The following is a 26,702-nucleotide window of genomic DNA, read 5'->3' on the forward strand; positions in this document are numbered from 1 at the left end:
ACTCGCAAACTACATAGTGTCGGCTCATAGCTCGCCCACTACCCGGCCTATCCCCCCGCAGGACGAGGTATTGTCTCCCCACCCCCTACAGGACGAGGTATTGTGGGGGACGTCCAGGGTATAATCCCCGCCGCAGCTTAAACGGCTTAAGCTGTACCACTAATTGAAGGAAAAGTGCCGAGTTATTATGTTTCTACGGATTAATAAATGTAGTAGCTTCGTGGTAGAGTCATTGTGGATATTTTACTAAAGTCCGGTCGTAGGATAGAGAGAAACAAGGGAGATTTTCGTGTGCGAGTAGTAGAAATATACAGCGATAAATCCTTGAAATAGTAATAATTTATGTCTTTTAAATCTAAGGTTTATGTCTCATAAGTTTAAGGTTAAAATAATTTATTTTAACCTAGAGTCAAAACGATAAAGCTGAATAGTGTTGTCCATGCATATGTTAGTATACATACAGTAATTACTAATTAGGAGCTAAATTATCAGTTTAATATACCTATCATAATATTTTATTTAAAAACATAAAACAAAACGCACCTAAAACAGCGGTTATATTCGAATAAAGAATTCAATTATAACATTATTAAATAGTCTGAACTTAATAGAGTCGTGAATTTTATATCACCACCGTCAAAACCTTTCGAGTTTCGTTGTTTCATGCGAGGGGAGCACAAACATTAGGTAATGAAATAGTTTAGGGTTACGGTCGGCACTCATATATTATTACGATTTACGTTTCGTATCTAACTTTTTAATTGCTGAAGCCCGATTCGTCAATCCGACTTGAATCGTCTGCCTGGTAGAAAATAGGAACGAAAACTGCATGGTCATAGTTACCCGAATTTTAAACTGTTCTTAATTTTTACCATTCCACTATAATAATTAAAGCAACTTCATTCTCAACTTATAGGATAGTTCTTAGTCTATAATATTTTGAGGGGACACAATAAATACAAGTAATATAATGTTCGTTTTCTGCTATTTAAAAAGACGGTGTGAAATTTATTAATAGATAAAAAGTGACTAATCCCCAGTCCCCACTTTGTATTTTACTTTTTAGAATGATAAAATAAGTACTTATACGTAAAAATGATTAAGAATCTTAGGTTTAGTCACTATAATCCCTCTCATCCACGCAACCGCTACAGTAAGTATAAACTTTAACAAAATTGGGTAATTTCTACGCCGAGATAACACCTGTCTACTGAGTAGGTACAGAGGCAACGAATCTTACTTGTATTCGTACAAGGCATGTTGCAAACGAGCTTACAAGGGTCAAAGAAAGAGAACTATTGCCTTACTGGTGAGTTGAAAATCCTTTAAAAATACTAAGGGGCTGTTTCACCACTTCCTGATAAGTGCCAGATACTTAACAGAGAGAGTACGGAGAATCTGTCAAATAAGTTGTGGATAGCCTATTCGGCACTTTATTAGGAAGTGGTGAAACAGGTCAGTGGTGAAACACAGTGCACAAAGTTGGTGTCCTTATCTCATATGCTAGAAAATTAAGTTACAACTTTATTTTTGGTTTTGTTTTATCTGCCAATGTCATTTATCTGCACAAACTCTCACGGTCTTATCACAAAATATTTAAACATCTATTGAACAGTTGTTTTGAGACCATTTACTGACTTTTTCTCTAATTAACTGTTCAACAGGTGTTTAAATCATTTGTAGTAAGACCGTCAGTGTCTCGTTTGCACGGACAAGACGCGGCCCTATCACACGATCACAATTAGCGGTTCCCGATCACGGAGTCGTGTTGATGGGCGCTACCTGCTGTATCACACACCGGTAAAGTACCTGCTACACGATGCCAAATTTTACACCCCGCTTAAACGTAATGGGCAAATACATGTGCAAAAGCAAACAAGTTTGTAATTTTTCATAAAACCACATTCTATTCTGCTCGCTGGCTTAAAAATATCAGAGGGAAAGATAATTGTTCTTGTGCGCGGCAAAAAGTAGTTCTTGCTATGTGTTAATCCAAGTAGTTCTTGCTATGTGTTAATCCTTGCTATATGCTATATGAAAATCCATTTATATATATATATATATATATATATATATATATATATATATATATATATATATATATATATATATATATATATATATATAAATGGATTTTCAATTGTGTTAGTAACGCTAAAACTCGAAAACGGCTGAACGGATTGGGCTAATTTTAGTCTTAAAATATTCGTAGAAGTCCAGGGAAGGTTTTAAAGTGACACGAAGTTCACCGGGACAGCTAGTTATATAATATTATTATTTGTGTACTATATAATATGTACTGCATGCTGTAGTCTACAGCTAATTAATTAACTACACCTTCTACCAAATTAATTTTGGTCCAAAACAATGATGCTCGAGTATCAGTGTAGTAATTATTTCGGGTTTCGAATCGTAGAAAATTAGACAGACAATAGGTCGGGAGCTAATTATACAAGTTAGTTGACAGTTAGCAGCTAACTACAGTTAGTTTAACTGTCCGCCGGAAGTGTGAACTCCACACGTAACACACCTCGGCGATATTAGTTCTATATTTTAATATTAGTTCTATATAATAATGGATTTCATAATTTCAATTCCAATATAACTTTGACAACAAACTGTATGCAGCTGTGAGTTCAGAAACAAGTAACAACATTATTGAATTGATTATTTTTATATTGCTTACATTCTTACTAGATACATTATATTATGTATTATTATTTATTATTTAAGTAACTACAGGCACATAGGCTGATAACATTTTAATAACTATGTACCTCGCTTTCAGATAAATTGATTCGAAGTAGACGTTATTAGGTTTTTTGGTCTGGATTTGACATAACCTGACCGAATTACATAGTTTCCACCATTAGTAGTTTTTGTTTTCATAAAAATAAATTTAAATATTGATTCAACTGAATTATAAAAGCAAATGCCCATAATATAGATGGAAAAATTGAGGCCTATTCAAAAAGTCCTGTGTAATAGAATCGTAACAAAAGACATTAGCCGGCACTTTGGCCCATCTAATGGGGCTTTATGGCCCATCGATAATACCGCGGTCTGGCTGCTGCCCTGGTATGTGGCTGGAGAGTGGAGACGAGGGAGTGTGGGGGAGGGGGGACCTCCGCCTACTAGGACCCCATGACCGCCAGCTCTAAAGGGCAATTGTGTGGCTTAGAGCAGGATATCAGAAAGGAACGAAATTAGAAAATAATACTTATATAAGAAGTGATGACTATGCGATTTGGTCACGAAATAATATTGATTGTCTACTCAACATTTTTATAGCTATTATAGTAGATGCTAAAAGTGATTATTTTACAACAGCGTAATACAATATCATCATTAAATATTTGTTGTCCCATAACTAAAAGCAGAGTCCTAATTTAGACTAATGAATTATAAATGTGCGAAAATGTGTCTGTCTGTCTGTTGCAACTTCACGATTAAGCCACTGTACCGATTTTGGTAGATAAAGTCCCCGGGACTTACAATTATCTCGGAAAAATGTACAGTTACTCGTGATAAAAGAATTTTGGCCCAACCCCAGTTGAGGGCGTCATGCTGGTACACAATAATATTATATAATATCCTAATATTGTTAGGTCATCTTATAGTGCTCCCACACTGCCGTTAGAAAGTGTTTAGTAACGTTAGTAAACATATTTTGTTAGCAAATATTTAATCACAAAAGTTAAAAAATGTTAAAATGTTTTCGTGTTAGAAAATGTTTAGTAAACGTAAGTCAACAAATTATAACAAAATAAAACATATTGTGTTACCTTTTGTTTATAAATATACGGTGAGCCAATACCAGATTTAAATTTTATAAAATGTTAGTGAACATTAGGGAACATTTTCTATTAGTGAAGGAGCACTTATAACATGTAACAGTTCCTAACAAAATGTAACAATTGAGAACATAATATTTTATTAGTAAATGTTTTTATGTTAGAAAATGTTTACCAATATTTTCTAACGGCATTGTGGGAGCACCATTGACAATATTGTGTGCTGTGTTGGTCTAAGATCCGAACTTAGATCGACCTACACCGAACTGACAATAATAGAATGAAAAATTTGGAATATTATAATATTGTTTCATATTTAAATATATATATTTTTTAACAAAACACTTTCCTTAAGTTTGCCAATATATTAATACTTTCTAGATATGACTCCTTACCAGCAACACTATATAAATTGATGCAATAACATAGGGTGTTTTTTGTAAATCATTTTATAAAAAATAATTTTAAAGAGTCTGTCCAGGATTATATTATATATATTTTTCATTCTATCATCAGCTCGGAGACGGTCGATTTAAGTTCGCATCTTCTACTATGTGTACACGACTGAAGGCAGTAAAGTGGTGAGTTATGAGGCGTGTTAGGCCGGCATTAGACGACACTCGCGGCCGTATATTACACGTTTATTGTGTTTTTCATGAGATGCCCCATACATTATGTCTGCGGAAGGACCTTGTACACAACAACATAATATAACATATTTACACTAAACTTGATAGCTTATAGCACAATATATTAAATACTAGCTGATTCAACAACCGATGTTTGCCATAAACGTTATAGTTTTTTTTTTTTTATGAAATAAGGGGGCAAACGAGCAAACGGGTCACCTGATGGAAAGCAACTTCCGTCGCCCATGGACACTCGCAACATCAGAAGAGCTGCAAGTGCGTTGCCGGCCTTTTAAGAGGGAATAGGGTAATAGGGGAGGGTAGGGAAGGGAGGGGAAGGGAATAGTTGAGGGTAGGGAACAGAATAGGGTAGGGGTTAGGGGATTGGGCCTCCGGTAAACTCACTCACTCGGCGAAACACAGCGCAAGCGCTGTTTCACGCCGGTTTTCTGTGAGAACGTGGTATTTATCCGGTCGAGCCGGCCCATTCGTGCCGAAGCATGGCTCTCCCACGTATAATAAATATGCTCAACAGTCAGCATGAAACGAAAATCTTCCGACCAAGCGAGATGTCACTTCACTTTCAGAACATACAACTATCATACAAAGATAGAGAGCGCACGTGCGCGATTCAGGATTGTGCGCTGCTTATATTATACGAGCTTTTGCCCGCGGCTTTGCTCGCGTTAAGAAGTATTATTATATACAAATTTTCATCCCCTATTTAAACCCCTTGGGGTTGGAATTTATCAAAATCCTTTCTTAGCGGATGTCTACGTCATAATATCTACCTGCATGCCAAATTTTAGCCCGATCGGTCCAGTGGCTTGGGCTGTGCGTTGATAGATCACCATGTCAGTCAGTCACCTTTGAGTTTTATATATATACTACCTGGTGCCCGCGACTTCGTCCGCGTCAGCATAGTAGATCACGTCCCAAGTATTATTTTTCAAAAATATTCAATGTACAGAATTGAGTCTCTTACGATTTTATTATATGTATAGATAGATGACAAAAAGGAGAAATAAGACGCAATACAAACGCCACGACACCATTTCGTTATAAGTACCAGATCCATGGTGGATGGGGGGGGGGGGGGGGGTTTGGGGATGCGCAGCCCCTCCAAATCAGATTACACTCGAAAACCGTATGTTTAGTGTAGTTTTTAACTTTGTTCTTAAAAAAGGAGAAATACGTCTACGCGACATCGTTTTGTTTAAAGAAAATTTAATGGAGCGGGGGGGGTTTATGAAGAAACGACCGGCGCCAAAGCTCGCTGCATATAAATCAAACGGCACTCGAAATCTGTATAGATAAGATAGATAAAAGCTCATAGCAAGGCAAGGAGTGGAGATAGATACAAAGTGTGAAGGAAAAATTTGTAGAAAATTTTATGAGCTTTCATTATGTACCGAACTTTTTTTCTCTACAACGCACCATTTTAGCGAAATGCGCAAAAAACTAAAAATATTAAAACTTGAGCCCCTCCCCCCACCCTAGGCGATATCGTAATAATATATAGCCTATGTATGTATAATATATAGAATAAGTAAATCCATCCAGTACTTTCTGAGTTTATACCGGACATACATATACACAAACAGACAATCAGACAAACAGACGTGACGGCGACTCGGCGACGTGAAGCCTTAAGTTCGCGTCGTATGTCACGTCATCTCAATATCACGCTGACCGTGTGTTCACGAGTCCCCCAATCGTCGACGTCATCGTGTCATTTCTATAGCGATGTCACGTTACATCGCTTTGTCCTGCTACGTCACGCTGCGAGGCAAAGTGACGGACTACGTGCGACGTGCTACGTCACGTCACGCGTCGTTGTCACGCTGTCCCCGTCACGTCGCGCCTCGGGCTATAAACTTTAAATTGGATACTAAATTAAACAACAATATTTTATAATCAAGAAGTTTTTCAATAAAGTGTGATTACTTTGTCTCGAGCTTTATATAAAATAAGTTTTAAGATGAAGAAGATTTAAGAAGATTTGTTTAACAGATAATATAGCTTCAGGACTAGAACTAAAGAGGCCTTTATTCATTCCTAGAGGACGCACGCAACTGCGTTGCGCCAAAATCCGTTTATCGCGCGGAATTTTTCCAGTAAAAGATATCTTTGTACCCTATAATTATTCCTATGTCTTTTCCCGGGACTAAGTAGTAAGTATCTTTACCCCCAGCAAGATCGGTTCCGCGGTTTGGGTGTGAAGAGGTAGACAGAGAGACAGACAGACACATTTTCGCATAATATTTGCAAAACTATTAAATTATGTACTAATCCAGTTGTGATGTCCTAGAAATTAGAATTACCGTTATGTAGAAAGGTAATACGTAAGGTTAGAATAGTTAGTATGCTAATGAACACCAGTGTAACATGGACCCGCGTAGCTCGCATCCGGTTCGTCCTGAGGGGGTCACGTTACGGTGGCCGACGTTACAAAAGCGCGACACAAATTCTGACTTGCTCGTATTTTTCCTCGCATTGTCCATTGTCGAGGGATGTAAGGAATTAGGTTTGTGTAATATCCTCACAATGTGACTGAGGTCTACATTATTTGTACAAACTTGCGCATATTTAAAGGAAAAGCTAGTTTAGTTCAGGCCATAGGAGATACATAATATTAGGCTTTTGAGAGAAATGAATATGCTTTTAATTTTTCGTTGAATGCGGAGGCGGAGTTGTTTAGGTAATTTTTGAGAGTTTACTTTATTTAGAAAAAATGACTATTAAAATATATTAAATTCGACGACCTCTGTAGCTCACAGGCTGAGCGCGTGGTAGCTAGCCGGGGGTCGCGGGTTCGAATACCGCCGACGGAATTAAAAGTTTTCAATGTTCCTAGGTCATGGATGTGTATTAAATATGTGTATCATAGCATAAAAGTATTAATTTATAAGTTTCCGTTGTCTGGTACCTCAGTTACTTAGCATGTAGTGTGAATCGTCCATAGATATAATATAAAATTATCAAAAAGTTGAGATAAATTAATTCCAGTCTCCAATAATTCTATTAATAGGAAATTTTGGCACTTATCTTATGCGATCGGTCGAAAATTTAAACAATTTGGAATATTAGCAACAGTATTGAAGCACTGCAGTGTAATGATAGCGTAACTGCAGAATTAAACTGCTAGTTAGAGCTGATGTTCATATTACCTGTTATGATGCGGCTTGTTAAAGTTCAACCATAGTAGATAAAATATAATGAAACAGTAGGCCGACTTCAAACAAACTGACAAATTGGCGCGGATCCGCGTGTATAATATAACGACTGAGCAGTCACATCGCGCGGCAGACGGAAAACGGAAACCCGAATGCTTGGAATCAGTGGAAAATACATTTACTGACGCATACGTTCGCTTTTTCCGCACGTTCTTCCCGTTTGCGCTGAGCTTGCCGCTGTCAACTGTCACGCGTTTAACGTTCTCTCACCGACCGAGTGACGGTTCTGCAAGTGAATGTGAGTGAGTGAGAGAACGGTAAACGCGTGACAGTTGACAGTGGCAAACTTAGCGCGAACGGGTAGTACGTTTCGAGTAAAAGCCAGCGCGTTGGAGAGAAGAAAAACGAACGTTTGCGCTAGTCTCCTACTGCTAAGTCGGCCTACTGGTTCGTTCAGTTTATTGTGGTTGAACCCCAGACCCCAGTTAAGTGCTCAAGTATCCGCCCATATAATTAACTAGGGCGAGACCCGTGTTTGCTCAACTCGCTTCAACTTGTTTGCTCCCAACTCTGCCAGAGTTATGTGCCCCTGAGCCCTGGTATTTTATTATAAACGGACCTACTGGCTACGGCTAGATAAACTAATGACATAATGTTCGACGACCATCTCCGAAAACCGGCAAAATGAGACGATGGTCCCAGTTTACAATATTAAAAGCTATTTCACCACTTCCTCATAAGTCCGGGATAGGTTATCCACAACTTGTCTGGCAGATAGAGTATGGAGTATGTCAGATGAGTTGAGGATAGCCTATCCGGGACTTATAAGGAAGTGTTGAAACAGACCCTTCAAATGGTTCTTTTTGATGACACCCCCAGCCCGTTGGCGGTGGTGTTTACAAAAACTCTAAAAGTTTCTGTTGTACCAGTAGAGTGACAATATAATGTAAGCCGAAAGTTTTTCTATATGATATTGAATGTACCGTAACTTCTTGGTGGAAATTCATGTTTCACAGTAATAATATACACTTTTCATGCACTTTTTCCACTTTTATTAATAACAATTATGTTTTACACGACCGGTTTCGATAAAATCATCATCAGGTGTAGTGCAGGTAATTTTAAATTTTTAAATAATTGGTAAACAAAAATAGGGTTGTCAGCGTCATGAAAAATTTTCTACCATTTAGTACAATTTTCTACCAAAAACAATACTTTTCTACCAAAAAAACAAATAAAATTTTAAATGTAAAACCTTTTCATATAAACCTTTGATATTGATAAATTAATGACTAAAATAGGAGTTGTACTTAAATAGCAACATAAATATAAAATTGGTCAGAAAATCATTAAATTAAAAAACAATAATTACATTAAATAAATCAACAACGGTTTTACATTTAAAATTTTATTTGTTTTTTTGGTAGAAAAGTATTGTTTTTGGTAGAAAATTGTACTAAATGGTAGAAAAATTTTCATGACGCTGACAACCCTATTTTTGTTTACCAATTATTTAAAAATTTAAAATTACCTGCACTACACCTGATGATGATTTTATCGAAACCGGTCGTGTAAAACATAATTGTTATTAATAAAAGTGGAAAAAGTGCATGAAAAGTGTATATTATTACTGCGAAAGTTTTTTTGTACATGTAATATAGAAGAGGTCATAACGACCAGCCACTATAGACTTTGGATTTTGTTTCAATCTTAATTATTATTACTTTATCATAATTATTATCTAACAATGGTAACCGGAAGTTACTGAGAAGACAATAGCAGAGCCCGGAGAAATATTAGAAAGTGCACCTTTTGATTTTCCTTTTCGTAAGCTTTAACGTTGTATTTTATTTCAGGGAGCCGAGAAGCCGTTCTCTCGTGTGATCCGCGCCAACATCGGCGACTGTCACGCGCTGGGGCAGAAACCCTTCACGTTCGTCAGACAGGTTAGAGATAGCGATACGATAACGAAAGAGACCAACAATATACATACACGTCTAAAAGAATACTTAGGGCCTGTTTAAACCACTTTCTGATATAGTGCCAAACAGGCTATTCACAAATTGTGAATTTTGATAGATTCTCCATACTTGATCTGTTAATTAATTCTTTGATCGTGAATTCTTAGAAATCTATTGTTAATCTATTGTATCTCGCTCAACGGTGAGCTTATGGGGCTTGATGGGTTAAGTGGTGAATAGCCTATTCGGCACTTATCAGGAAGTGGTGAAACATGCCCATAATTTAATAAAATAAATAAGCAATGAATAATTTGTTGTCTTTTCCAATGTGCAAGAGAGAGACAAGCAGACCTTGTGTAGTAATTCCTAAACATCTTCATTAGTCAAATTGAATGTAAACTAATATCTTATAGGAAGATCTAAACCAAACTCGAACAAATAAAATCTGAATAGAATTGTACCTTTAAGATAATACCTTAGTCGTTTGCGATAGTACAATACGAATGGACTCCTTTGTGGCTCGCGGACGACAGTCGACAAGGCCGGATCTGCTGACAATTGGCGCGGTCCCCGCTCTGCTCAATAGCGCCTAATTACCATCTTCTTAGATCCTTTGCCGATTTTATACCTCATACAACTTTATGCTTAAAGTTTTTGTGGTTTTGTATTATTATAGAAGTACAAAGTAAGAACAGTATTCTTTTCCGCGATAAAAAATTTCTATCTCATATCTAATGACTAATCCTCCCTGGTATGCCACGTTCAATTCAAAATTGGCCCAGTACTTACAGAGCCTATTCAATACAAACTTTTCCCCTTTAATTAGTATAGAGCAAGGGTCACCAATTAGTTTCGCCCGGGGTCCGTTTTAAGAAATGAAATGACCTTCGCGGTCCACATATTTGAATTTTTTTTATAAAATAAAGGTAATTATGGAAATTACAACGCTATTTATTTATAATACATTTTTAATATCAATGAGAAAGGTGACAATTTTTGTAGCCAAAATTGGTGCAAGCTATTGATATTGGAGATGTTTTGTCAGTAAGTCGAGAAAGGAATTTTTTCTAACGAAGTTCATCTTCGACAATGATTGGTCCGCATATAATGGGTCGGCGGTCCGGACGCGGACCGCGGTCCGCCATTTGGTGACCCCTGGTATAGAGAAGTTTAAATGTCCTCTTTTGACAGGTGCTGGCTGTAGCGGCGTGTCCGGCGCTGATGTCGTGTCCGGATATACCTGATGACGTCAAAGAACGAGTTAAAGAGATACTTGACGATTGCACGTGAGTACTGACTACTATAACTACCTCCCCATCCCTCTAAAATGTCGTCAAGTACTTTAAGGTTCTTTATAAATCGTAGCTTAAATTACAAATCATAAGACTTCTCACGGGCCGGACTGCTGTCTTTATTTATTTACGCTTTTAATAGGTTCCTTCCAACCCCTTGATAGCCGATTAATCATTGCGATGTTAATTACCCCAGGGCTAAGAACCTCAAATCTGTTAGTGCGAAAATCCTCATATTTTTATCCCAATAATTCCAGATTTTGGCTCATAACGTCTGAGTGTTGGGCACTCGGGCACTGGGCACTTGGGTATTTTGGTATTAGGGCACTCGGGCCCTCGGGACAGTAACAGTGACGTTAACGGCGGAGGTAAGTTTACGGTTACGGCTTCATCTCGGTGCGGGTCGGCGTGGGTAACGGAGTTACGGCGGCCATGTTGATTTTATCGAGTATTTGTTGGTCAATATTGCCGCTCTAATTTTATCCATTACAAACATTTGTTTGAGCCCGGCCTTAATTTAATTTTGATTTTACGTCGCCTAGCCTGTGAAAACCCCGCCATTGTTGTATTTGCACTGTCGGCGCTGCTCCATAAAACGGCTTTTATATTCATTTAACCGTTTACCGACAAGTGTTTGAATTCTTCTTTAACAAAATGGCTAATTCTTCAAAGTAAGTGAGTTATTCTGCCTTATAATTTCCTCGAATGCATAAATAGAAATCCAAAATATATATAAGTTGTATAATTGTTGTATAATTTAACAGAAATACGTCTTCTACACTACTATTATAAAGAGGAAAGATTTGATTGTTTGTTTGTCTCAAATAGGCTCCGAAACTACTGGACCGATTTGAAAGATTCTTTTACCATTGGAATTCTACATTAATTTTGCTGAACATAGGCTAAATTTTATTTTGGAAAAAATAGGGTTACGTAAGATATTTGAGATTTTCGGACGCAAGGTGTAAAAAATCAACCAGAAATGTTACTTTTTTCGCGTACACTGCCTAAACTATAAAAGATAGAACCATAAAATGTTCTAAGTAATTGTAGATCTTTTAAATATCTACAAAAAAGTCCGCGACACACTATACATTTCAAGATTTTTTAATAAAAAAATGATTATTGTGCCTCACTCAACAAGGCACAATAATCATTTTTTTATTAAAAAATCTTGAAATGTTTTTGGACTACATTTAAATGCCTTTATTTTCCTCATGGCATTAATTCTTATCAAAATAAATTATTTCATTACTAAGTACAGTTAATGTAGATAATATTTGGTCTGTGAATGATTAAAATTGGACGTTTGGTTTTAATGTTATGGCGAAATTAAAATATTACGATTTCTGCTGCACGTTGCGAATTGGGCGTCGTCAAGGCGCGCCGCGCGGGTGTGCTCGCCCGGAGAGTCCACGTAAATATTGATTATTATTACCTCGATCATGGGAATCGCAGACACAATAGATTTATAATATAATAGTTATGTGACAGCCGGGTGCCGCTTCTTTGATGGGATAACATTATAGTGCTTCATTAATTCATTACGTTTTGAATGACTAAGAAATAAAGATTGAAAAAAAATTATTTAAAAATCAATGTCCACCCGTGCGAAGCCGGGGCGGACCGCTAGTCATTAATATTATGAGAAAAAATCGAGTAATTGCTTTGATGTCGTTAAATGTTAGTTACCCACTTCATCCACTCATTTCGTCTTTATTCTTCTTTATTATGAATTTTTCTTTTACAATTCTCATAAATGAAGGTACTCGTAAACTGCAGAATATAGTATCTACATGAAATATTATTTTTATTATAATATCTCGTTATACAACAATCAGTTGTAATATTCCGTGAGATATCGTGTTCGATAGTCGTTATGATATTTCTCGATCTGTTTATAAAGACGTGTGCCATATGGCGCCCTCAGGGCGTCGGCGCTAGGGTGGCAGATAGCTAAGGCGGCGTGGTGATAGGGCGTTAGAGCGCTAGGGCGGCAGGGCGCTAGGGCGTCGGGGCGCTCGCTTTAGGGCGACAGGATGCTATGGTGGCAGGACGCTTTTAGCAGTAGGGCGCTAGGGCGGATGGAATTACAAGAAAATCGCTGCGTAACGCTCTCTATCATTCGTCTCGCGCCTTGGTGCGTCATCACAACTACCAGGGGCGGATTCATTTTCATCTGAAACTTTGTTGTGTTCCTTTACTCTATCTTTTAAGTTTTTACTTACTCCTTGTGCATGGGCATACCCAGGAAGGAGCAGGGTCAGCTGCCCCACCCCACACAAAGTAAAATAAACGTCAATTAAAATCAACACCACCACAAAGTAAAATAAACGTCAATTTTCCTGAAAAGTGGGAATTAAAAACGTGTTAACTACTCTGCACAAAATGAAATTTTGGAAACAAAATATCTTTTCAATAAGATTAATGACAGTCAATTTTCATGATTTTTTTGTTTCATTAAACCAGAACGACCATAATAAATTAATTGGTGAAGTATCTAATAATTTATCTAAATCCGCCTTCAATCCATAGTCTCCTCCCGTCTCCGTCTCCCAGACAACTTAAATCTATTTCGTGTAAACTGTGCCCCGATAATAATAGATAACCCGAACCAGTCCCGAAGGCACAGATTACGAAATAGTTTGTGATAATTTCACAACTAAGGATAGGCTATCGCGTACGTTTTATTTGTCAATAAAACATACAGAAAAAAGTTATATTATAAAATGATGGACCAATTAGTGGTGAAAATTAAATTGCCCCAAAAACTCAGAATAATAAATACGGAGTGATTAGTTAATTACTACGTACTACGAAGTATATAAGTAATTTCATATTTTTCCGACCTAGGATAAATGGAAACGCATTTCCAACACAGATGTGCACAGTGCAATATGGCTGGATAGAATCGCTGTCGAGTATTTGTGTGTGCGCGTATGTCAGTAAATTAAGCAAGCAAAGAAAATGTAGTTCTTGAAAAATATTATATTGCGAAATGGGACAGTTTAAGTGTAGACACGTTTCGCCTCGACAGACCTCGTCTATGACACAGGTGTAGTTCGTAGACGAAGATTCCAGGTGCTTCGATTCCATTTCGGGAGCAATCCTGATGGATATTGGATAATGAGCTCGAATGCGATAATTCACGCGTTAATGGTTACGTTATTAAAATAGCTTTATCAAAATGGGTTAATTTAGGTTATAGGTTATAATTTATAACTATACGCTTTAGTGTCCAAGCACAAAGGCATAATATTATAACTATTATATGCGTTACGTGCTGCCATGCACGCATGATCGTTTGTTGTATTGATTGATAGTCATCATAGAACAACATTTCATCGACTAAACTTGGATGACTACGCTACCCTAACAAGCTAATTTTTTGTATATTGATAGGTTAATAGTTATGTAATTTAAGAGTAACCTTGTCCTACAAATAAAACAATCCATATTTTAGGATCATCAAGTCAAAGTATGGAATCCTTTCTATCTCTGTTAGCTACCACTTTCAAGATTTTTCGAAAATAAAAATATTGTTAATCTTATCAAAATGTAGCTACTCACAAAAAATTAGCTTGTTAAGTACCCCGTTCACGGTAATTCAGCATGACCATTCATTTACGTGAATTACATGCTGCATGATGAACGCTCATTTTTCATCATGCAGAATGATAATTCAGGAGGATAATTTAAGAGGATAATAATAATATTATTTACTAAACAAAAAATACTAAATTTTAAATATTCTCAATAGTTTATAATTTATATTATATGGATTGAACGAAGTTACATATAAAAACACTATTATATTGAACAATATTATAGCATGCATGGTCGTTTAACGTTCGGCATATTATGCTCCAATTAATACTGTCACCTAGATGCATTTCATGCTGAATTACTAATAGACCAGTCTAGGGAGTACCGTCTAGGGAGCACTTTATATTCACTGTTTTTTCTGTCATAATATTATGACGTTATACAATACGCTAGACCAGCCTTTCTCAAAGTGGGCGATAACGCCCCCTTGTGTGCGCTGAAGGTCTAAAGGGGGCCGGTGTGGGACCCAGAAACAAAATGGGGGCGTTGTGTAGAGGCTTGGGGGGTGATTTATCTGGATGCATTTTAAATTGAAAGAATGGGGGCGCTAAAACATAATCTTTTCTCATCATCTTAGACAAAATAAGTTTGGGAACCTAGGGCTAGACAAAGACGAGCAGACTTTGTGTAAGTAGTTATATAACTACTTACACAAAGTCTGCTCGTCTTTGTCTAGCCCTAGGTTTAAAAAATATTCACGCAGAGTATATACTCTGCGTGAATATTTTTTGTAAGAGAGTAATAATTACTAATTAAGTAATTACAAAGCAAGTTCAAACACAGATGTACTAATGATCAAGCTTAATTTCAACGATTCATTGGGAACTAAAGTACTGTAAAACTGTCATTAGTCATTACACACGTTCAACTTGTAATTTGAGCGGGACGGATTACAATAATATTTACAAATTGGGGGATTAACTCCACGCGGTATGAATTAGGTTAAACTGAGACTAAAATATACTAAATGAAACAACAATTATTATTGCATTTATTGATTCACAACAAGTATTTTCAATTCCAATACAGTTCTAGCGGGGAGAACTCCTTGCGCAATCTGTTTTCCTGGTAGTGTCAGCAAATGTCTCACATTTTTTTATTAGGGTTCCGTACCCAAAGGGTAAAAACGGGACCCTACTGAGACTTCGATATCTATCCGTCTGTCCGTCTGTCTCCAGGCTGTAACTCAAGAACGGTAATAGATAGAGAGTTGAAATTTTCACAGATTATGTAATTCTGCTATCGCTATAACAACAAATACTAAAAACAAAATAAATTAAATATTTAAGAGGGCTCCCATACAAAAAACGTGATCTTTCAAACGTTTTGTGCTCGGTATCAATGATGGCAAGGTAGGCACTTGAAATGTACACAAAACACTCAGCTGTATTTATATTTTAATAATTAAGAATAAAATTTTAATAAAATAAGTATAAGTAAGGGGCGGCTCTTATAAAAAAAAACACTTTTTTTACTATTTTTGCTCTATAATGGTAAGGAACCCTTCGTGCGAGAGTCCAAATCGCACTTGGCCGATATTTTTTAATCCTTAAGACGCTCGGTGATGCCGTAATTTACAGTTTTTAGAGTATTATTAGCTCATAATTTGAAAGCTACAACATTATAATAAAAATACAGCAATAAACTTCAGCATAATATGAGCATTCCTTTCTCCGGTATTAATAATTTCCTATTTTTGTTCATTATAGGGTGAACATGACTAGTCATTGGACAGTACTAGTCATTGGACAGAGCACAAAAATACTATATTTAGTAAGGTTGCTTTAAAAACTACCTGTTTTTATTAAAAATCAGGCGTTCTATTACTTTAAAAACAGGCAGTTTTTAAAGCAACCATAATAAATATTGTGTTTTTATGCTCTGTCCAATGTCTAATACTGTCCAATGTACTAGTCATTTACCCTACTCATGATAATATCAGGTTCCAAAGTAATACCAATTTATTTAAATTCAAGCATACATATTTTAGTATCTCTCTAGTATTTACAAATTACGTTTATTTGAAACACATGCTAATAGATCGACAATTTCATTAGAGTTTCATTGCCGTTTGAATTTTTTTTAGAACTAAGATGAGTAAAAAAATAGGATTTTGGTGCGATCTCGGCAACGCGGCTAATGTATGGTCACGGTCGTTTGCTCAGGGGATGACCTTAACATAAGGTCCACATCGTTAATATCGTGCCCTCTAATTTACTCTTATTAAGGCAATAATTGCATAAGACGATGTATCTACGCACATAATAGTCCTTCGACGAAGTATGATGAAGCCTTATATTTTTCTGCCATGCCCTGAATATTTTTAACCACATTACTTATTAGCTTAACTAAAAAATATAATAATATTCAGCTACGTATACGATGACGATTGAATTGAGAAGTCTCATCCTTTTTTAAGTCGGTTAACAATACTATGAAGCGTATAATAAAACATAAAAACCGGCGAAGTGCGAGTTGGTCTCGCCCATGAAGGGTTCCGCGGCAGCAAGAAGGTTTATTTTTATGAAATTTGAAGGTTTTTGATTTATTTTTATATTTCAGTTGATTTAATGGAAGTTAATTTTATGTTTACCATTTATGGCGTATAAAAAAAAACTACAAGCTATATCTCTCGTTAAAACCATTTTTATTGGTAGTTTTTTATAGTAATGTCATATTTTTTTTTTAAATTATCATGCCCTACTTTAGAAAGAGGAACACTTTGGAAGAGTCTCTCTCGCAAACTATTCAGGTTAGAAAAAAAGATATTAGAAACCTCAATATGATTTTTAAGACCTATTCATATATACCCCACACGCATAGCTTAGATTTTTTTTTTGTTTCAGTTGTACCTATGGGGACCCCTAAAATTTTTAATAATTTTCCATTTTTGTATCAAAATCTTAATGCGGTTTACAGACTACATCTACTTACCAAGTTTCAATAGTATAGCTCTTATAGTTTCGGAGAAAAGTGGCTGTGACATACGGACGGACAGACAGACAGACGTGACGACTCTATAAGGGTTCCGTTTTTTGCCATTTGGCTACGGAACCCTAAAAAATCATTTAAAAACAAAATTCATATTAACATATTCTTTTGCCGACTCTACTGAAGTACATGAGTTGAGTTGAGTGATGGATAACGACCGCATGTCGTGCCGCTACCGAGCCCCGCACAACAACATACAGCGATACAATCACATAATAATATACATTATTAGATAGAACAAGCTGTACCCCGCTTTGTTACCCGTGGTTTATTAGGGAAAATTAATTGCGATATTTTTCCGCAGTGAAAAGGGACTTATTATGTTAATCCAGGGTATCAACTAACTCCATAACAAATTGTATTTAAATCGCTCGCCGTTAAGACGTGAAAAAGTAACAAACATCCTATCCTACTAATATTGTAAAGGCGAAAGTTTGTTTGGATGTATGGATGTATGGATGTGTGGATGTATGGATGTTTGTTACTCTTTCACGCAAAAATTTACATCAGAATAACACATAGGCTACAATTTTAACCGATTTTTCGAAATGGGGGAGGTGTTATGTTTGTTTTCTTATGTTCAACGATTACTCTGCCGTTTGTTAACCGATTTTCAAAAAAATTCTTTTGGTATATAGGGTATCATCCTAATTTGGTATTATATTTACAAAAGTGGTGATCTGATGAAGGATCCATAAGTAATCGAAGGAACTCCTCAAAATTTACAGGGTAACATGTGGTGACTTCGGTTTCGTGAGAAGTATTCTAAGCATATATAATAATAATAATAATAAGCCCGCAGGGCAGCTTGTGGCGAGCTGTTGGGGGGTAGCGACCCCACGAACCCGAGTGCTCCCAGGGAAGCCCCTGTTCTCCATCTCCGGCTTGCCTACACCGGCCGGCCGGAGTGAACACTGACGGAGAATCAGGCCCTACCTCTGCCTTGCCTTAACCGGCCGGTCAGAGTGGAATCGCAAGAGCTTCGGCTCGGAGGAAGGATGTGAAGCGTAAGTGGCGAGTGGGCGACGTGATGGGACCCTCTGAGGGTGCAAATGATCGGTTTAAAGTCCAGCGACACCTCTCCTGCCCTTAATTGCCCGTGAGCAAGGAATACCTTACACAAAAATAATAATAATAATAACACCTTATTACAAATATAAACCCTGCAACGTCCTGGAAAATAGTACCGCTAAGCTCTATTGGGATCGAGATATAATCACCGACCGAACCATACTAAGTAATAGACCTGATAAATGCCTAACAATAAAATCTCAAAAAGTCACCTCTCATAGATATAGCTGTGCCGAATACCAATAACCTGAAACAAAAACACAATGAAAAAATCCAAAAATACATACCTCTCGCAGACGAAATAAAGCAAATGTGGATACCGTAAAAATCATACCCATCGTCATCTCCTCAACTGGCGTCATCCACAAAACCCTCATTGCTGCTTTGAAATCACTCGATCTAAACAACTTACAAAAATCCATCGTAATTGACACCTGCTCCATCGTTCGTCGCTTTCTAAATCCATCATTATCCTTTGCATGTCACAGTCATGACTCTTCCCTCATACAATTTGAATCAGGTACTTGGCACATGCCTGAATTATTCACCCGCACATTTGCCGAGACAAAAATTCATACCTGGTATACCGTGGTTCGGAAGGTGCTGAGAGAACTCCTGATTCTTTATAGATACAAGTTTGGGAGTTTAGGCGTTGTTTTAAGAACAGAAAGCATATGCTACTATGCAAGTACATTCATCATCATCATCATCACTACCATATTATACCATGCATCGTCCCATGGTTATCAAGCGATAATTTAAAAAATCTATACCTACCTAATATTATAAACCTGAAGAGTATGTTTGCTTAAACGCGTTAATCTCAGGAACTACTGGTCTGATTTAAAAACTTATTTCAGTGTTAGATACCTCATTTATCGAGTAAGACCATAGGCTATAATAAAATGTGGGAAAAACGGGGGAAATATTAGAAATTACAAACTACTGGAGCAATTTTTATGGCAATATTTGGCACAGATATAGAGTAGACCAAGTGAAGCGAGTAGGGACATAAGAGCTATTTTTTATGGGAAAATGTACGGTTTCCGTAAAATTCATAATTTACGCGGGCGAGGCTGCGCGGGACATCTAGTATTACTATAAACTCACAAACTTTCCCTTTATAATATTAATAATGTGATAATATTGTCTATATACACTATCATATTATAGTATACACGCTGCAATGATGAGCAAAATATACATCCATACTAATATTATAAATGCGTAAGTGTTTTGTCTATCTGTCTGTTAGGTACCGCTTGACGCCTAAACCGTTGGACCTATTTTGCTGGGTATGGAGATACCTTGAGTCCTGGGAAAGGACATAGGACACTTTACATCTCGGAAACACGTACGGTTCCCGCGCGAACGGAAGTTGCTTTCCATCAGGTGACCCGTTTGCTCGTTTGCCCCCTTATTTCATAAAAAAAGTGATAATACTTTAAGGTGTGTATGTATTGCTTGTAGAGAGTTCACTGTAAAAGTTGCAGCGCTGAAAGAACAAAAAAATGTTTGTGATTTGTATGGGCAAGCGCCCCAGCGTCACGAGTTTTCCCATACAAAAGTGAAAAAATGTTTGCTCTTTCAGCGCTGCTACTTTTATATATTATTGTCCCGTGTATAGAGTTCTATAATACACAGGACTCATACACATCCTAAAGTATTATCACTTAGTTTTGTTTCACCCTGTATACATATTATACAACATTATCATTCATATTATGCGAACCTCTTAAATCATAATAATAGATTTACACATATTATACGCTATTCAATATCTTGTCCTTGTATGATACGTTGGGAAAGCCGTTAATACATAAGATGACGCCATTGTTTTCAAACTGAGGTGATGATTTACTGATCGTATTTATTATAGTACTCCTAACCTCCAGCTCATATTAACTATTTTGAACAGACACTTAAATTGTAATTAAATGGAGCTTAGCTTGGCAATAAGTAATAACATAGCTTAGCTTAGCGCACGTACAAGCTTAAGAGGATACACCAGGGGCTAGAGAAATGACAAAAAAAGTACGTGTGATATCTTTAGCTGTCTCCCTTACCTCAAGCCTATACCGTAGAAGGCGATAGAGACAACTGCAGAAAATCAACGATTCGTTGTCCCCTGATTCCTTCTCCAAAACTTAACCGATTTAAGTACTTTTTTGATTAAAGATTAAAGAAAGGCTTGATCTGTGTTCCTTTATTTTTTTTTTTTTTGTAAAATCTAGCCAAATGTGTTTTCTGGATGTTTGAACACAGCGGAAAATCTGGCCATTTTTTTGGGTTTTTGAACGTTCATATCTTATTTAATAATTAAATTATGAAAAAAAAAGAAAACATAGGGACATTGTATTAGTGGCCGTACATATTCAGGAAAAAAAATTATAACTCTACTAGCATTATCCAGGGAGGAAACAGGGGACAACGTTTGTATGGAAAAAAGGGCGGTGTGGCCTCCTCTTAATAGCATTAGGCGGGCAACGCAATCAGCTCTCAATCAGCGAGCCCGGATGTCATCTAGCTCGGTCATCGCCCTTTCCATTCAACCGTTCATTCATTCAATTCAGTCAATCTATAGATCTAATTCATGAAAAAAACGGCCAAGTGCGAGTTGGACCCATGAAGGGTTCCGCAGCAGCAATAAGCTTTATTTCTATAAGTTAAAAGATTTTTATTTTTATATTTCAGTTGATTTATGAGAGTTAAATTAAGGTTTAACATTTGTGAGTTATGACGTATACAAAACTACTTGCTAGATCTCGTTCAAACCAATTTTCGTTGGTAGTTTTTATAGTAATGTACATCATATATTTTTTATAGAATTATCATACCCCTACTTTAGAAGTTAGGGGGGGGGGGACACACACATTTTACCACTTTGGAAGAGTCTCTCTCGCAAACTATTCAGGTTAGAAAAAATGATATGAGAAACCTCAATTTGATTTTTGAAGACCTATCCATAGATACCCCTCACGCATACGTTAGATGATTTTTTTTTGTTTTAGTTGTACCTATGGGGACCCCCAAAATTTTTAATAATTTTTCTATTTTTGTATCAAAATCTTAATGCGATTCACAGACTATATCTACTTACCAAGTTTCAATAATAATATAGCTCTTATAGTTTCGGAGAAAAGTGGCTGTGACATATGGACGGACAGACATGACGAATCTATAAGGGTTCCGTTTTTTTGCCATTTGGCTACGGAACCCTAAAAAACAGCAATTAAATTGGTAATAAAGTAGTATTTAAAAACCCCTTACCCCGATGGCGGTAACTTTAAAACCCCAGTGGCAAACAGTGCTAGTGGTGAGAACCAAGTGAGAACAATAGTAATTCGCTCTTCCTAGCTCACTGTCCACTGATAGAGTAAAGTTTATACATTCATCGTTCAGCTATGACAGACAATACGTATCACTCGGTCATCGTTCACTCGATCACCGGGTCGTGTATGCGGTATGGTAATTCTGTGTATTCACATGCTAAGCGCTTATTAGCATTGTTTTTGACTCGCTGATGGAATCACATAGCCGACAGTGATTGCTTTCGCCGAAAGACTGTAGATTTAGGCGCAGACGAGACACAGAAATCTCTAAAAAGAGTTGTTGCTACCCGCACACGTAAAAATTTCTAAATACTTATTATAAAGAATAAAGATAGAGAAGAAGAAAGAACTAAAGATTGAGATATAGGTGGCAGTACTTTTAAACATTATTTCACCAATCAAAATCATAGGCTTTAAAATTTTTCAACTTTTGAGAAAAATTGATGTTCAATACTGATCACACTGTTTAAAGATCGTATGCCAGGACTATTAATTATGTAGCTACTAGCTACCATTAAATAAATATAATATAATATTATAGCGTGTCAAAAACCGAGGCGCGATCGCTTGTTTAATTGTAAGTTTATATGAATTTCTATTTTGAATTGTAGACGTAGGGATGTGGGTAGGCGTAGGGATGTGACGACCCCACCGCCCGCCTGATGGTAGTTCTGTCTCACAATAATTAGTGTGGGATAGATCTAACATCAAGCGCAGTTAGTCAACCGAAGGATGGCGGTAAAACCATCAACGATAGGGTCAGTGAAGAAATCCAAGGTCATCAATGGGCTGCAGCATTGATGGTTTGATTCATTGGCCCCCTGTCAGATTGCCAATCCGCGTGCTCCGCGTGGCAATTAAGAGCAATTGCCTCTTATGAAACGCAGCAGAAAAAGATGGCCCCTAGTTCCCGGTAGCGGTCTATTCCTGGCCACGGTAGCGGCCATGGTAACGGCACTGCGAGGGGTGCTAAGAATCTCCGGGCTACGGATCGCTACCACCAACTGGACCTGGCGACGTACAACGGACGACGATCTCCGCTTAGTTGCAGGCCCATGTTGGATGCGAGTAGCAGGAGATCGGTCATCTTGGCGTTCATGGAGAGAGGCCTATGTCCAGCAGTGGACGACTATAGGCTGATATGATGATGATTGTCTCTCCCAACTTCCAACAAATTATCTCGTCTATTGTTAGTCGGCATTCTAGGAAAACTGAAAAGGTGAAAAGCTGGAAACGTCGCGCCGCGGCACTTCCCTGTGATTGGAAAACATAAACCGGCCCGTGTATTGGTTTCAGATTTAAATTGAATACTGAACAGGGAACAATGCCGGCTTTGAACTATTCCCGCTATACCACCGCTAGAAGACCTGAATACGACCTACTGTTTTAATTAACTATGTTCACCTTTTATGGCCAAAGGAATAACTTTATTGTAAGGTTATTATATCCAACTAGGCTTATTAATACATTTGAATTTGAAGTTCCGCAAAAACAAAAATGTTATAATAGTAACAAGAAGATCAACACTGTGTAAGATAAAAATATCCTTGTCTGTCAAGCCACATTTCAGGCGTATCAGGACAAAACTTTGTGCAAATAGGGTGAAATGACGAGTGATTGGACAGTACTAGTCATTGGACAGATCACAAAAACACAATATTTATTAAAGTTGCTTTAAAATCTTCCTGTTTTTCTTTAAAATCAGGCGCCATTAAAAAAGGTAGTTTTTAAAGCAACCCTAATTAATATTGTACTAGAGATCGCCCAATGGTCGAAATTCGACCTTAGTTTCAACGACATTACGTTTAATTTGTAAAAAAATATTGACTTTATCTTTTTTTTTCAACTCTCGTCTCTGGAACTCAGCTGAACTGAAATAAAATAAATAAAAAAAATGTCAACTTGTTGTCAACAGACTTCAACCATAAATAAAAGAGTATAATTCGTATGTATAGGTTTGTCACTCAAAAATCTGTCATCTTCTTGAGTGTGCGTATTGTAGTGTGTGTAATGTTTTATTTAAAAAATGTGTGATAAAAGCATAATTTCAAAATAATATTAGCTCGATGCACTCCTTCACCATAATTATAAACTATGACTGTGCAAAATTTCATTCACCTACGTTTCTGCATTTTTCGTCAAAAGGGATACTTTTCGTCAAAAGGGATACAAAGTTTTTCGTTTGCGCTTTGTCCAATGACTGGTACTGTCCAGTGTCCAGTCACTAGTCATTTACTTTGTTATATCCGTTAAGACCATAGACATAATATATTAAGACAGTGTAGTTGTACTATTAGTAACGGTTTAAATTATACCGTCTGTAGATTTTTGCATGTTTCTCCTATCTAAGGCTATACTTAGAGACATTTAATGGCTACATAACTTGTAACATAAAATTTCAGAACAGGAAAATAAGTCTAAAATCTGTGCATAAACCTACACGTCTTTCTGTCAAACTCAACATTAAATTAAAGTTAGGTAATCATTAAATCATTTCAGCCTATTTAATGAAATGTTCACAGACAAGGTTCAGTGGGCGCGTACTCCCCGCCGGCCGGTCTCACCATAGTACGACGCCACGTGGCGCAATACCTCACCGCACGGGACGGGGTGCCGGCCTCGCCGGAGGACATCTACCTCGGCGCCGGCGCATCAGATCTCATCAAGGCCGTGCTTACGCTGTTTGTGCAGGACGTGGGAGGGAGAGCACCAGGTTGGTGTACCAGGGTAGTAGGAGTAGCGAGGAGTCGGCTGCTGACAGAGAGTACGGGGCGGAGTTCAACTTACTTACGAATATAGCGGGCTATACAATTTGACCGGTCAAGCTGGCTAAAAAAGTTAACTAAGTTAATTAGCCAGCTAACCGATAGGCTTAGCTAATTTAGTCGGTTAACTGAATTAGCCCAGCTAATAATTAGCCAACGGCTAACTAGTTAAATTCTTCAATATACCTACCCTAATTTCTTCATGTAGGGCTGCATTTCGCGAAGTTGAACTAAGCTGCGTTATGAGGAATGTGTTTTTCACAGAATCGCTTCGCTAAGCGATATCCGTAAAATGAAGCGGTTAGCTGTTAGTTCTGACTTCTGAAATACGTCATGTAGACCTATCCCTCCAACGCAGCTTAGCCAAGCTCCTGTAGGAACGCTCGCAAAACAAGAACTCAATCGAAATAAGATTTTGAGCTACTAGGATAGGTAACATACAAACGTAAAAGCGCATATTTTACTTCTAGTTCAATTAATTTACAACTGATTATTCCAGGCGTAATGATTCCGATCCCCCAATACCCTCTATTCTCCGGGACTCTGTCGGAGCTGGGCTTGACGCAGGTGCCGTACTACCTGGACGAAGAGAGCGGCTGGGCGCTGCCGCCAAGTGAACTGCAGCGAGCATGGTCCCACGCCGACTGCAGCGTCAGAGCACTGGTCGTCATCAACCCAGGGAATCCTACTGGACAGGTAGACTTTTTTTGCAAACCAACTCCTGGTTATAACAAAGTCGTCTCATCAAAAAAGAAATGCACGGTTTCTTATAAGTGGACTACGGTTTACGATCTACGTATTCCCGATTAAATAGTTATAATTTTTCATCTGTTCAGTCGTTTCTGAGTGACAGACGCACACTTAAGCCTACTACCAAACTTTTATTTTTAAATGTATATTTTCTTTAACCTAATTAGTCTAGAATCTTGATAACGGTAAAACTTATTTGAGATTTAAAGAGTTTAATGAGAAAATGGTGCCGCAAATATTACAGTAAGTTTCAGGGGTAATGTGATTTGCTAAGAAGATAAGTAATAATTTGGTTGAAAGATGTTAGTTAGTCTATTACTTTATTTAAATGGTGTTAAAGTAAGTTTTTAAAGTATTATGCTACTTTTTAACAAACAGCACCTTCTAACTACTGAACTATGATTTTTTTATTTTTATTTTATAACAGAAAACTGTATTACAGACGTCATGTTTTGTTCTTGTCTGATAGGTGGATGGATATACGAGGATGAAACATTGTATTTAATCTATAACTACTGAATACAAAGTTTAAAACTTTTATAGTTAAGGGGGTAAATCTATATGAGTATATTCTTCCAATACAATATATTTATTGTGACGATAGTATCTAGTTCAGCCGCCATCGACATATTGCATGCAGTGAAGCCAGAGAATATTCAATTTCTCGGAACTAGCACAGTAAATCTATTCAGATGTTTGCCTTTGTTGGTAAAAATGGGCCGATTTAGATCCGGGATTGAACGATGTCGTTCATTCGTTCGTTCCGAAGTTTATGCAAATGTTGTTGATTACAGAACTCATTGTTCCGTCCAACAGAGGGTTTAGAACGGCTGTGATTTGATTAAACTCGAGTATTTCATTTATATTGAATTGCTTTGCATATTTTCTGTTCTCCTATTAATTATAATGTTTATTAAGAATAATTATTCCTTTAGAAAATTAGCAACATCAAACATGTTAACCATCATATTTTATGTCTGATCCTCGCTGAAGAGGCTGCTGCATTTTCCTGAAATGTGAAATGTTATGTAGGAAGATAGGATCACCCAGTTTAACTTGCCAGAGTTAAAAACAATGTTGCTAATGATAATTGATACCTAATTATGCAGCGTATGTTTATTGTTTAATATTCACATTTCATCATGATCGTTTCGGTCGTAGGTGCTGTCCCGGGATAACATAGAGGAAATCGTGCGGTTCGCGTACGAGCGCAACCTGTTCATCCTGGCCGACGAGGTGTACCAGGAGAATATCGTGAGCAAGGAGTTCCACTCCTTCAAGAAGGTATTGTAGCAGTTGGGACATAATTCATACATAAGTCATACCTACTATCGA

General features: G+C 37.2%; 1 protein-coding gene across 1 annotated transcript in view; it reads left to right on the top strand.

Moving 5' to 3' along the window:
* The window catches only part of LOC121738435 (alanine aminotransferase 1-like), a 33,539-nt gene that overhangs the window by 1,459 nt on the left and 5,378 nt on the right, over nt 1-26,702 (top strand). Inside the window, exons 2-6 of the mRNA XM_042130475.1 lie at nt 9,456-9,545; nt 10,752-10,846; nt 24,375-24,565; nt 25,117-25,313; nt 26,529-26,651. Of these exons, the coding sequence (XP_041986409.1) occupies nt 9,456-9,545; nt 10,752-10,846; nt 24,375-24,565; nt 25,117-25,313; nt 26,529-26,651 (696 nt within the window). The remainder of the gene's footprint in view (nt 1-9,455; nt 9,546-10,751; nt 10,847-24,374; nt 24,566-25,116; nt 25,314-26,528; nt 26,652-26,702) is intronic.

Source organism: Aricia agestis, chromosome Z (assembly GCF_905147365.1).
Source record: "Aricia agestis chromosome Z, ilAriAges1.1, whole genome shotgun sequence".
Taxonomy (NCBI): Eukaryota; Metazoa; Arthropoda; class Insecta; order Lepidoptera; family Lycaenidae; genus Aricia; species Aricia agestis.